Source organism: Rhipicephalus microplus, chromosome 10 (genome assembly GCF_043290135.1).
Source record: "Rhipicephalus microplus isolate Deutch F79 chromosome 10, USDA_Rmic, whole genome shotgun sequence".
Lineage (NCBI taxonomy): Eukaryota > Metazoa > Arthropoda > Arachnida > Ixodida > Ixodidae > Rhipicephalus > Rhipicephalus microplus.
Window position 1 is genome coordinate 6,673,316 of NC_134709.1, and position 12,300 is coordinate 6,685,615.

At 48.6% G+C, this 12,300-nt stretch overlaps 1 protein-coding gene across 5 annotated transcripts in view; it reads left to right on the top strand.

Annotated features, from left to right (window-relative positions):
* The window catches only part of Pka-C1 (Protein kinase, cAMP-dependent, catalytic subunit 1), a 304,993-nt gene that overhangs the window by 229,703 nt on the left and 62,990 nt on the right, over positions 1-12,300 (top strand). Inside the window, exon 1 of one of the 5 annotated variants that reach the window (XM_037431647.2) lies at positions 790-1,661. The exons of the other annotated variants lie outside the window; for them this stretch is intronic. Coding sequence (XP_037287544.1) covers positions 1,616-1,661 — 46 coding nt within the window. The 5' untranslated portion in view covers positions 790-1,615. Of the gene's footprint in view, positions 1-789; positions 1,662-12,300 lie in introns of those variants that run through there. 5 annotated transcript variants of the gene reach the window in all.

Consider the following 12,300-nt stretch of genomic DNA (forward strand, 5'->3'; position numbering starts at 1 on the left):
CATGCGCCTCGAAACTCCACTAATAACTCCACATATGGGACTACATATTGTAGAGAATTCGCTGCATGCTTTCTCGCGTCATCTAGCAGCACTTGCGCGTTACCATCTGCTCAGGTTTCCCATCGAACGACGGCTCTATTTTTGTTATTCAACTGCTCTTCCACCTTTTCTTGCCGTCACTTGAAGAGCAACACGGACAATGCAAAAATGAACTCTACGAATAGAGGCCAAACACTTCTATGGCCTATATACATATATGTTCAGATGCTCGTTTATTATTCATTTTCATTGCTTTTTTTGTTATTATCCCCGAGCGCTCCGTTTGCTTAGTGGCGCCACCTGTTGCGGATACGATACTCCATACGAGCTATGCGTGATCGGAAGAGGACAGGAAGGGCTGCTTTCTTACTGTTAATTTAACACTTCATCGCCCGGGTATGGCCCGCCGACGTGCCGGCACCTGCTCACGGGCTACTTCGCGCATTCGGCATGAGCCGAGCGAAGTCTGCTCTGATCTCTGTCATCTCGTGAGAAAGACCACGTTGAGCGCTACTCAATAGCTCAGCGCTGCTTATTATTTGCTTTTTATTTTTGCACAGTTGAAAACAAGGTGATGTCACGTGCCCACTGTCGAGTGCGGAGAGAGAATCGGCTCGTTTTACGCAACAGCTAAACGCCTCCGAGTGGCACTTCTTTTTACCGGCGAGGACACACCTGTGCTTTCTGTCAGAACAATTCGCCGCTTCGCGCGCTCAGTTCGCGGACAGCGTCGCCAGGCCCTTTTCGCGAGCAAGAATCGGATATTTTCTTTCCTTCCCGTTGGATTCTCCCCTCCCGGCGCTTTCGTTTACTCTTTTTTTCTTTCTCGCGCGCGCGACTCACCCCTTCACTCGGTCTCCGCGAGCGAGTCGGGCCGAGGCTGCCGCGCCGCCATGTTGCTTTCGCCTGCGCACCGCCCACATTTTGGCGGCGCGCGCTTACAAAGAGTGCGGCGACTCGGCGTCTCTCAACTCGGAGCTCACGCGCGGAGAAAAGAAGCAGAGCCGAGAAACGTGCTTTTCCAGCTGTTCGTGGCGTGCACTTGCAGTCGCAGTGGCGCCGGAAGCGATTACAAAATCTGCCGCAGCGCCGGTGAGGTCTGCTCGGCGGCTGCCCCGCCGCGGTGCCTCGCGGAAGAACACGGCGCGGCGGCGACCCGTCGTCTTGTGCGAGGCTTCTTCGATGGCGGCTCGGTTTGTTGACTGTTTGACGTGAGATTAAATGTGTTTTGCGGGGAGCGGCTTGCCCAAGACGGATACCGTAGGGTCCAGAGATTGTCTGCGCGAGGACCGCAACGTTGCAAGCGGCAACTAGGGGCCGTCTGCCAGCCGTGTGCCGTGCTTGTGCAAGTGCTTTCGCGGCGGTGTTGATACTGAAGCCGCTGCCGGCAGCATCAGCCGAGCCCGTTTCGTTACTGGCCGTTCTTTTCCGTCGCCGTTCTTGTTTCGTTTCCTTTTTCCGCGGGTCTCGGCTCTCTCTCGACGGTGTGGGACCGCTACGACGACGTTTGGCACCGTGCGCACGTACGGGCCGGAGTGATCGCCGCGCAGTCGAGCGAGTTGGTCGAAAGTGAGCCATGGGAAATGCCGCCACTACGAAAAAAGGGGACCCTGCCGAGAACGGTAAGCGCTGCAGATATTTCTCCGCTACAATGTGTGTGTGTGTGTGTGTGTGTGTGTGTGTGTGTGTGTGTGTGTGTGTGTGTGTGTGTGTGTGTGCGTGCGTGCGTGCGCGATATATATATCCTGCTAGCCCGATTACTTTCACTCGTGCGGGGGTACCACTGGCCGCGAGCGACGAGTCTGCCGCGGCGGCCACGCGAGGCGTACGAAACCGCCGCTGCACCCCTCCCTCCCGCCACTCTGCTTGCGGTGGGAACGCCACAGCAGCAGAACGACGGGCTTCCATCTCGCGCCCATACCACGCGCACATCGCGGCGGGCTCGAGAGAAGGCGGACGTAAAGCCCCCCGGCAGAGCTGGGCAGAACAGTCGGTGCGACCGATTTTCGTAAATACCGTCCCCTTCCGACGCCAGCGCGGCCGCGCAAGTTTCGCTTTTGGACGCGTATCGAGAAGCAGCGCGGCGCCGTTGTGTGTGTTTTCATCTTCTTTTCGGTTGAGGCCGTGGAGGTCGCATTTCCGCAGTCTTTGGCAAGTGACCTTCGCCTGCGCATCGTTCTGTACTCTCAGAGGGAACCCTCCCTCGGAGCAGGAGAGAGCGAGTACGGGTTGCTTTCGCCAGGGCTCCCCTCCTTGGAGTTGATCGTTGCTGGCAGTTAGCCTTATTACCGCGACCGGCACACGCGCACACCCAGCCAGAGGTGGGAGGTCGCCAGGAACCCCAGCGTGAAATGAAAAAGCCGGAAGGAAAACAATGGGCCGGTTTTTCGCCAGCGTCTATGCAGTAGCAGCTCTCCGTTCTCAGATGAGATTGCTGCTTCGGCGTCGATAAGACGACAGTGCTCGACGGCCGTGAAAGCTTCATTCTTGCACGTGCGTTTCTGTGTTGCTCCGTTGCCTTCTCGTGTGTGCTTGCCGGTTTACAACCGTTGGGTGACGCTTCCTGCTATCAAACCCTGTCGTGTCAGATCCAGTGATCCCTCGTTTCACCATCGATCCGCACGTATATATACGCCCTGTTCAGTCGCGTGTGTCGCCTAGGTGAACTTACCCAAAGGAAGTCGTTGATATTGATCGCAGAAACCTCGACTGCCATCCGTCGTCACATCGAAGTACTCGTGCGCACACGTACATGTATACATATGCGCAAGTTATTATGCGGGGGTGCAAAAACAGTATGTTTTGCATTTACATTGCAAATACATTACTAGTAGCTCACTGGAGCACACGTGTAGTGCTCTTGAAACGTTGTGCGTGATGAGTTGTCAATCATCTGATCAGCTTTACTGGACTTCAACACCAGTTACAGCACCCCTATAGTACAGGCTCAGAGCTCGAGTACTTGGCTCGACCTGAACCATACACATACGACTGAATGCTGGTGGTGTAGTTGGGCGTAATAATTTATTATAATATACGCGCATGTGTAATATACGTGCCCCAAAATTTCTTAGCCACCAGCCTTCAGGTGAATTGAAAACCTCACCCCTTTGAAGCTTCACTTCAGCATTGTAAATTTTGAGGCATTTTACTGGCAGAGCACGAGCAAGCGCCGGCGACACTGGGGGACACATCACAGAGAGATGCGATTGCATGGCAGGGTGATTAATTGCATTCACAGAAGGTCCTAAACACCTATGTATACGGTGTCTGAGTAGGGCAACATAAGGAGTATTATATGACATACCACCTTTGTTTACAATGCTTACGTAATAATGAGACGTTATAGTTAATAACTACGTCATAACGTAATAATTTATTGATAGGTGTGTTTACGTACCAACATGCTTTTCAAGTGTTACGGGACACTCACGATAGTTTCCGGTACTGTTTGTTGCCAATGGTGTTGTTGCTTTATATATGTTGGGACGCATGTTTACGTGCATATATACGCGCACAATATGTAAACATTTCGGAGGGGGAGCTGACCCTGAGACCACCTCCCTGGCTGCACCACTTTAACGTTCGTACAAAGAGCCCTTGTGATTTGAGCAGGACTTCTTGAACAGCGCGATTCTTCCTTGGCCCTGGCTGTGCGGAAATCACTGTTGGCACCGCATGTACAGACGGGTTCACAGCTAAAGGGAACACTTTCGTTTGAACCATGTCCAGATTTTGCTCTCTGGCAAAAACATAGTGTCTCAGATTTGCATACGGCTGCTGCTGCTTGACTGTTCTGACTTCTTTGGATAGACTGGTGCCGTGCACGAACAATGTTCATATGTCTGCTTGCAGTTATGAGGCCCACAATATGGCGGGTGATCATTTGAGTGTTCCCTTTAACAGAGGACGGTACTGTACATATCCACGCAGGAGTTGGTTTCTAACCCACGAACCGTTATGATTAATGGTCGGTCACTTCGTGCTGCCACTTAAGAGAACGCATTCCGCATATCTCATACATGGATCATTTCTAAGGAGGATTTGGCGTCAGAATTCGATAAACATATTTAATGATCACCGGAATGACTCAAGTCTGGATGCCGATTTAATAATACAGATTTTGCGCTTCACCGCATAGTAACCGTGAGGTGCCTAACAGAGGAAAAAGAAACTGTTTGAAACCAGTCCCGCCTTTGTAGCTTACTAGAAGAACACGTTGTTAATCTAGAAAGACCAGTAAATAATGTCAGTTCCATTTACCCATGTCACAAGCATTTTTTTCTTCATTTTTTTTTTCTGGAGCCTTCGGTCGCATGCTTGAATCCCCTGCCCTATACTTCCCTGCCGCTGCGGTCGCGTTTGGATGGAAGCGAAACGCTAGAAACTCCTGTACTGTGCAATGTCAGTTTACGTCTAAGAAATTTCCGGAGCTCTCCACTATGGCGTCTCTCCTTATCATGTGGTGGTTCTGGGAGGTAAAACGTCCCAGATATCATTACTATACTTTCCTTGGCACCATTGTCTGTTAGTTCTCATCAGTATTTTCTCTGGCAAAGGAAAAGGCGCACCTAAATTTCCACCTCTTTCCTTCGTTTTTTGGGTTGCATTTCATTGCAAGTATAGTTGCGCTACGCAAAGCGTAATTTATTTGGGCTGGCATGATAGAAGCAAGGGCCTAGCCAGGAGGTGACACACTGGCCCGTGCCCCCCCCCCCCCCCTCGGATTGTTTTTCTCCATAGCATACACAGCGGAAAATTAACATCTCGAGGCGTTGCCCCCTCCCTCCCCGAAAGTCTCGCTACGCCACTAGATAGCATTGAAGTGCAGCGTAATGTTAGCTGAGCCAACACGTCGCCTTAATTGCGCAAAGCGACGGGCACACTACGAAGAACACATTTTGGTAACGATGAGAACCTCGATTGAATGCAAAGATCATCGCGGTTAGATATTGTTAACCTATTTAATAGCGTTGCGTCTGAGCGCAGGCAGGCATGCAAGAAAGCGAGATATATCACAGATGCTGTCACCGGTCGCAGATGGGCTCCTAGCAGGGGGTAGACACATGCAGCGCTCCGAGATCGTGGGGCCGCTTTGTGAATAAGAAAACGGCTTTCAATTTGTTCTGTGACAGCTTGAGTTATTGAGTTCATATCAGTCGCGGCCTTGGCTCCTCGCAGCATCTACACCGTTCGAGCTATTCGTTGAAGTTATCGACGCTTGCAACAGCTTTGTTCAAACTGTCCAAAGAAATATATAAGCTTGGCCGACTTTGATGCCCAATGTTTGACTCATTGATCTATTTTTATTTAAGGTATCATTGATAGCGTTTCTCTGGTAGGTTTGTCAACGGTAAGTTCGGAAGGTTGTAACATGACGTGTCGTGTGCAGCTCCAAGTTAGCGGAGCTTCTCCCATCAGCGTGTTTTTTTTTCTCTTTTTTTACATTAGCTGGAAAGGAAGCTATAGCGCCGGTTGAACCAAAATGAAATCCAAGGTAAAAATAATACATAATTTTAAGTTGCCGCCAAGTGGAAAGTCGTGTCTAAACTGTTTATTAGAGTGTGTCTACCAGCGCTAACATAGCCAGTTTTTTTGGGGGCGTGGGGGGGGGTGTTGGATAGGTGGGGAGGGAGGGGGCGTTCAACCATACTTTATTGTTTTTGTGTGACTGTGTGTGGGTCTTTATTTATCATCATCATCATCATCATCATCATCATCATCATCAGCCTGTCTACGTCCACTGCAGGACAAAGGCCTCTCCCATGTTCCGCCAGTTAACCCGGTCCTGTGCTTGCTGTTGCCAATTTATACCCGCAAACTTCTTAATCTCATCTGCCCACCTAACCTTCTGTCTCCCCCTACCCCGCTTCCCTTCTCTGGGAATCCAGTTGGTGACCCTTAATGACCAGCGGTTATCCTGTCTACGTGCTACATGCCCGGCCCATGTCCATTTCCTCTTCTTTATTGCAGCTATGATATCCTTAACTCACGTTTGTCCCCTAATCCACTCTGCTCTCTTCTTGTCTCTTGCGAAATTGAACAATACACTTGCGAAATTGAACAATTTCAAGGGGGTTTGAGCCCCAACCCGCTTTCCCTGTCTACGCACTTGTTTACCAGTTTCAGGGGTCCTCCTAGGTAGGGCTGGGAAAATGTGGCTGCTTTTGAGTGTGCGTGCGTGCGCGCGCGTTTGTGTGTGTGTGTGTGTGTGTGTGTGTGTTTCGTCTTTTTCGCTGTCAGGTGTTGTTCGGATATGTCGCCCTGTGTGCTCTATTCCGCCACCAAATTAATGTGCGTCCGGTGCTGTGGCCGTGCAAACCTGCAAATCTTGCCGGGCGGCGCGGTCTGATACTGTTGAGTGCGCGATGACGGAGGGATTTCCCAATTTGGGTGGGCCGTCTACATTGCCGGATATCTGGCGGACGCGGTAAATACGTGTTAAAATGCCTGAAACTTTGAGATAGGCTCGCTGGGGGAGAGAGGAAGCAGGATCGCGCAGCCACGATTGGCCGCAGCTGGCGCTTCGTTGCCGCTCGCCCTGAGCTACGACGGAGTGCACGGGTGTTTTACGGCCGCTTCCTCGTCTTGCGCTGACAGAGGGGATCGTCCCTGGGCGGTCGCAATTCAAGACGTTCAGTTGTGGCATGCCTAGCCCTCCCCCCCCCCCCCCCCCCCGTATTCACAAACGCTCCTCGACTCGACTTGACAGAGTTGAGCACTGCGCCACCACTCGGCTGAAAATGACGCTGTGCTGCTCAAGAATCGCAGCAGACTATCGCTGATATGCAGTGACTTGCCGTACCTAGAGATGGCGCTCCCATCGGCTTTCTCTAGTGAAGGCGAAGCGTTGAGTGAAGGGAGGTTCTAGAATACGGGGGTTAGTATTTCATATCAGAGGAGCTATAGCGCAAATATACGACACAAGTCGGTAACATATACGCGAGACGACATATAAACGAGACGAGCGCTATGTTCAAGCTAAATGTGGTTTTCAGAATTTATGCCCATTTATCAACCGCCGAAGATCAAGACACCACATCATCAACCAAGAAAGAGCGTCTCATCCCTCAGTGAATAGCTTGTCGTCACAAAATCTTGATCGGCCCTTACAACAGAAAATGGTACAAGCAAAAGGCAACGCAGTCAAAACGCGCTGAAATTGAAAACAAGCGATTTGAGACAGACTCGATACTTTTTCGTGCGGTAAGTGGTACCAGATTAGCCGTAATGAAAGCTAACTCACGGGTGGAGTGTAGCTCGGGGAAGGCTGGTTGACACACTCGAGATTGTTCTTTAAAATAAAAAAAAAGCTCGTAAACGAAGTATTTGTTCATATACGCGAAATGTACTTTACACAATGCGCTTTATACTGGTCGCCTTTAAATGTCGCGAAGTGTGTCTAAAAGTCTCTTCGCGTTGCTGGCGGCGCGTGCCATTTATCCTTGTCTGAAATTGTGTACTTTATTCTATTTTACTTTTTCAGTCTGTCTGTCATATACATTATCGTATAGATATTTTTTATAATTAGCTTTCCCCTTTGCTATTGAGGCACTTCATACTGCATAAAATGCATAACTCACTGTTTGCCGAGGTTATTGTAACCCCCATTTATGTTTTGTAACCCCCCCCCCCGCCGACAGTTTTCACTTCGGTACCTCCGAGTGTATATTTATATGTCTACTTTGTATATTTAAATAAATAAAAATACAAATATAAGTATGCAGTAGTGCACTGCTAAGGCCAAAAAAGCCTGTACTATATTGCTGTGAGGAGCTTGACAAACGACAGACAACATTGAAAAGATGAACTTGTCCGCCATAGAAATAGGTGTGAAACACTGTCAGTGAGAAATCGGTGGCGAAAAATAGGACGCATAAATTTAAAGGAAGTGGCTTCAGCTCACTCTGTCGTAATGCACACCAAGGGAAACTGCGACCTCGTTGTAATTTTTTTTAAGATTGAATTTATATCGGCAATGCTTTTATATCGGCAATGCTTTGGGTTGAAATAGAATTGAGCTTTGTGGCTCGCGCATAGCATTACAGAATCTTGAAAAACTGTCGGGCGAGTTTGTGTTTGGACATAAAGACCATCGTGATTGGCGGAACGAGTTATGACAGCCGTAAGGAACAGACTAGCGCAGTTTTCGTTTACACGACCTCCCGAGGTGCCTTCTCTGCTATCCGTCACTTTGAATCCGTGAGTTGGTGGTGAGGGACACGGGGCTGCAATCCAAACTCTGGAAGATTTGCAATAGTATAGAAGAAACGGAAGCTCCTGCCATGAAAGTCAGGAATCGACGAGCTTTGCGGCTGAGCCCATCTGGCGCTGTCCATGATGGTTCACCCGCCGTGGTGCAGACTGCCGACCCGAAGGCCGCGAGATGGAATCTCAGTCGCGGTGATTGCATTTCTAGTGGAGGTGAAATTGCTCGAGGCCCGTGCCCCGTGCGCGTCGTCTCTCATAATCACATCGTAGTTTTGGGACGTTAAACGCTATCAGTTCGATATTATAATGCTCCAGATGGTTTTTACACTTTGATTTTTTCCTCTAAAGAAGTCTTGCGAAACACGAATCCAGCTATTTTGTCTGTACTGCGCCGAGTTGGGATGAACCGAAGATAGCCTCGGACTAACAATCGCACCTTCCATATAGTGTTGTCTGAAAGCTGCCAAATAGCTACAGTGTAGTTTTTTTTTTCTTATTAGAACCCTCGGGATTACAATAAACGACGAAAAAGAAAGAAGGATGCTTTAATACGAGAGGCTTCTAATTATACACCTTTATAGCTACAATTAGCAAGTGCATGCTCACAGACAAGTGAAAAAAAATCTAGCTGTGGTTACGAACATCGCTTGGCCCTTACGCAGGAACGGACCATGTGCGGGTTTGTTTGCAAACATTTCGCTCACCTGCCTGAGCCAATATAAACGCAGCCTTATCCACAGACGCCCACGTATCACCGCAAACATTGCGGCGGCACGCGAGCGGCTGACCGTCACGTAGTGTCAATTCTGGCCGGCCGCCAGGGTTTGCCGCTGTTGTAAACGTACTACGGTGCCACTTTCTTCTTTGCATGCGTGTTTGGTCTTTCCGAGAAGGAAGGTGTCGTTGCACGATTCCGCATCGGGTTTGTTATTATTTTTACCCTTTCCGTATAACTTTTTTGGCGCCTCCAACCTTTCCTCTTCTGTAGAGCGGCGCTTCTCCCGACCATGTCACATGGTCGCGGCGTGGACAAATGCATCAGTCGCCGTATTCCAGGTGAAACTCGTTTGTTTTGAAGGACCCGTGCCAGGGAAAGGGAAAGCTCAGGCTACGGCGGTACACACTGAGCAGTGATAGCTGTGAAGAGAGCGTCGGTGATTGAGTCTGATCTGTGCTAAGACGCGCCGGTATTTATGCATGCGCCATTGAGAATCATATCTTAATTGCTGGCGATTGTGGAAGTTCTCGGAAAAAAAAAAAAACTAGAGTACTTGCGTCCTGCGCGCAATCTTGCCAAAATTATCTCATACACTCGGGAAGCTCCACGCGAATATTTTGTTATTGGTGTGGGAGAAGAGACTTTGTTGGTGAAACCCGAATAAAAATAATGCAAGAAGCGAAGGTGACAATGCCGAAAAAAACCTTATTATACTGCTAGCTACATTGTTCTTACTACGGCTACGTCATGAACATAACGTCGTGTTGATTGATTTGTGGGGTTTAACGTCCCAAAACCACCATATGATTATGAGAGACGCCGTAGTGGAGGACTCCGGAAATTTAGACCACCTGGGGTTCTTTTACGTGCGCCCAAATCTGAGCACACGGGCCTACAACATTTCCGCATCTATCGGAAATGCAGCCGCCGCAGCCGGGATTTGATTCTGCAACCTGCGGGTCAGCAGCCGAGTACCTTAACCACTAGACCACCGCGGCGGGGCAACATAACGTCGTGTTGGTTAACTGAAAACTGGCATGTAGTCGCTGCTCGCACACACGGCTGGTTGTATTCATTTCTGCTGCTTTTCCAAAATGCACCAATTGATGTTAATGCTCGTATCCCTCTTGAAGGCTAACAAACAACAAACACTGGTGCATGTGAAGACCAAAAACGAACAAAAGAATTTTCGGCTTCGCTACGAAAGCCTTGTTCACTTTAATTAAGCGAAAGGAAGTTATACAGGGGCTTATGGGGTCCTGTCCCGTTTATAATGAGCGGATGCGGGCTTTTTTTTTTTCGTTGAGTCGCTTGTAGAAATTTGCAGTTTGGCTTATTAAGCACTTTCCAGAAAATATACTTAATGATCATTTTCACACATTGCGCGTTTGTTGCTCTCTAATAGCGTGATTATTGATAACTTGGAGTATAGCTGAGTGTTGAAGTCTGACATACGTCGGCCACATTTTCACTCTACAAAATAGTTACGCCACTTTCAACTCCCCTTCTTGAGTGTCCTTTTTTATTGTAGTTTAGTTAAGAATATTTTCAAGAATGGAATAATTCGTTCGTCCCGCTTCTTTAGGGCCTCGCAAAAGTCGTGCCCCCCCCCCCCTTTTTTTTTTTGATGGAGGGGTGGGGTTCTTGTTGATTAGTCGCTTGTTAGCTCGGTGGCATCTACAAACTCTGGTTGAAGGCAAGTCCCATAAGCATGTCCATTAAAGTGAATAAAGCCTCCGCAGCGACGTTGAAACGTCTTTTATTCGCTTTTCCTTTGTTCGGTGTCTGTCGTTTTATTGTCTCGTGTTTCGTCCCGATCAGACGGGCTTCCATGCAACCTTGCCCCGCCGTGGTGGTCTAGTGGCTAAGGTACTCGGCTGCTGACCCGCAGGTCGCGGGTTCAAATCCCGGCTGCGGCGGCTGCATTTCCGATGGAGGCGGAAATGTTGTAGGCCCGTGTGCTCAGATTTGGGTGCACGTTAAAGAACCCCAGGTGGTCAAAATTTCCGGAGCCCTCCACTACGGCGTCTCTCATAATCATATAGTGGTTTTGGGACGTTAAACCCCACATATCAATCATCAAATCATTCCATGCAACCTTCGGCTTTAGCGAGTGTAACCAAATCGCCGCGGGGGTCGAGGGGTTATAGGGTCCGTCTCCATTGCGGGAGGTGCTAGGCCCGATTCCTAGAGCCGTTGGGTACCGATAGATTTTCGTAGTGGCTTGAGAAGATACTCCGGCCTACCGCTCGGCGTTGGCGGGTACTCATCAGTTTCCAAATGCTACCGAACTAGGGAGCAAATAATTCCTCGCAAAAGAAGCTCAAAAGAAGCAGAAAGTAAGCGGTAATGTATTTTTTCGCATTCTCAAAATTATTTTTAATTATAACAAAAATATTCCCCTCAAGCACCAAGGGGGGAGTGGGAAAGAAATCACTTTAGTGATCTTGTACAGAGGAAACATACACAGCTATGAACGAAGCAAGATATTTGCTTTTTAACATCGGCTCCAGCGTTGTCTCCATTCGGTTGAATGCATGTTTGCCAGCGCATAATTAACATATACTTGTTGATTTCCCCAACGTATGCTTGACTAACCTACTCAAAGTAATCGACAGACGCGCTACTTGTTACCGACAAACGCGCTATTGTGAACGTGAGGATCACTACAATAACTATATTTGCTGGAAAAATGCAAGGAAACCAGAAAATGAAATGTGGTAAGATATATACTGTAAAGTTATTCATGCTCCGTTTTTGCATAAATACAAATAAATCTCTTGCCATTAATATAGTGCAAATCTATTGTCTGGTATGTTCATTAAGAGCAAAGAAAAGTTTTACTTTTAATGTGGCTCTCGGGAAGGGGCACACCGAATGACTGTGAGTGGTCGAGCAGTGTTCGCATTCAGTGAACTGGCCGTATACAACGGTGCACCACAGAATGAAGCTGAACGAAGGTAAATTTATCTTTTGCAGAAATTGATCCGAAGTCCGGTATATCTCGCCAAATCTTAGCCCCTAGTTATCAATCAATCAGTTTATCAATCAATCAGTTTATTATCATGTCATAAAGTATGTTACAGGGAGTAAAATATACAGAAGAGGGTCCCAAAGTACAAGACTGCAACGGGACCCTCGAGATTGAAAATAGCAAGGACAAGTGGTGCGCACAATTGTGTCGCCAACTCAAACCATTATCCTTGCTGGCCAAGATGAGCCCTTATTGTTCAATGTTGCGGCTTGTGGACGAGCCGTTTCTGTCGCTGCCTGTCAGCGCGTGTGACAACAGCCTCGGCTGCTGCTGCTTGCAAGCCGCACCTCTCGGCGTT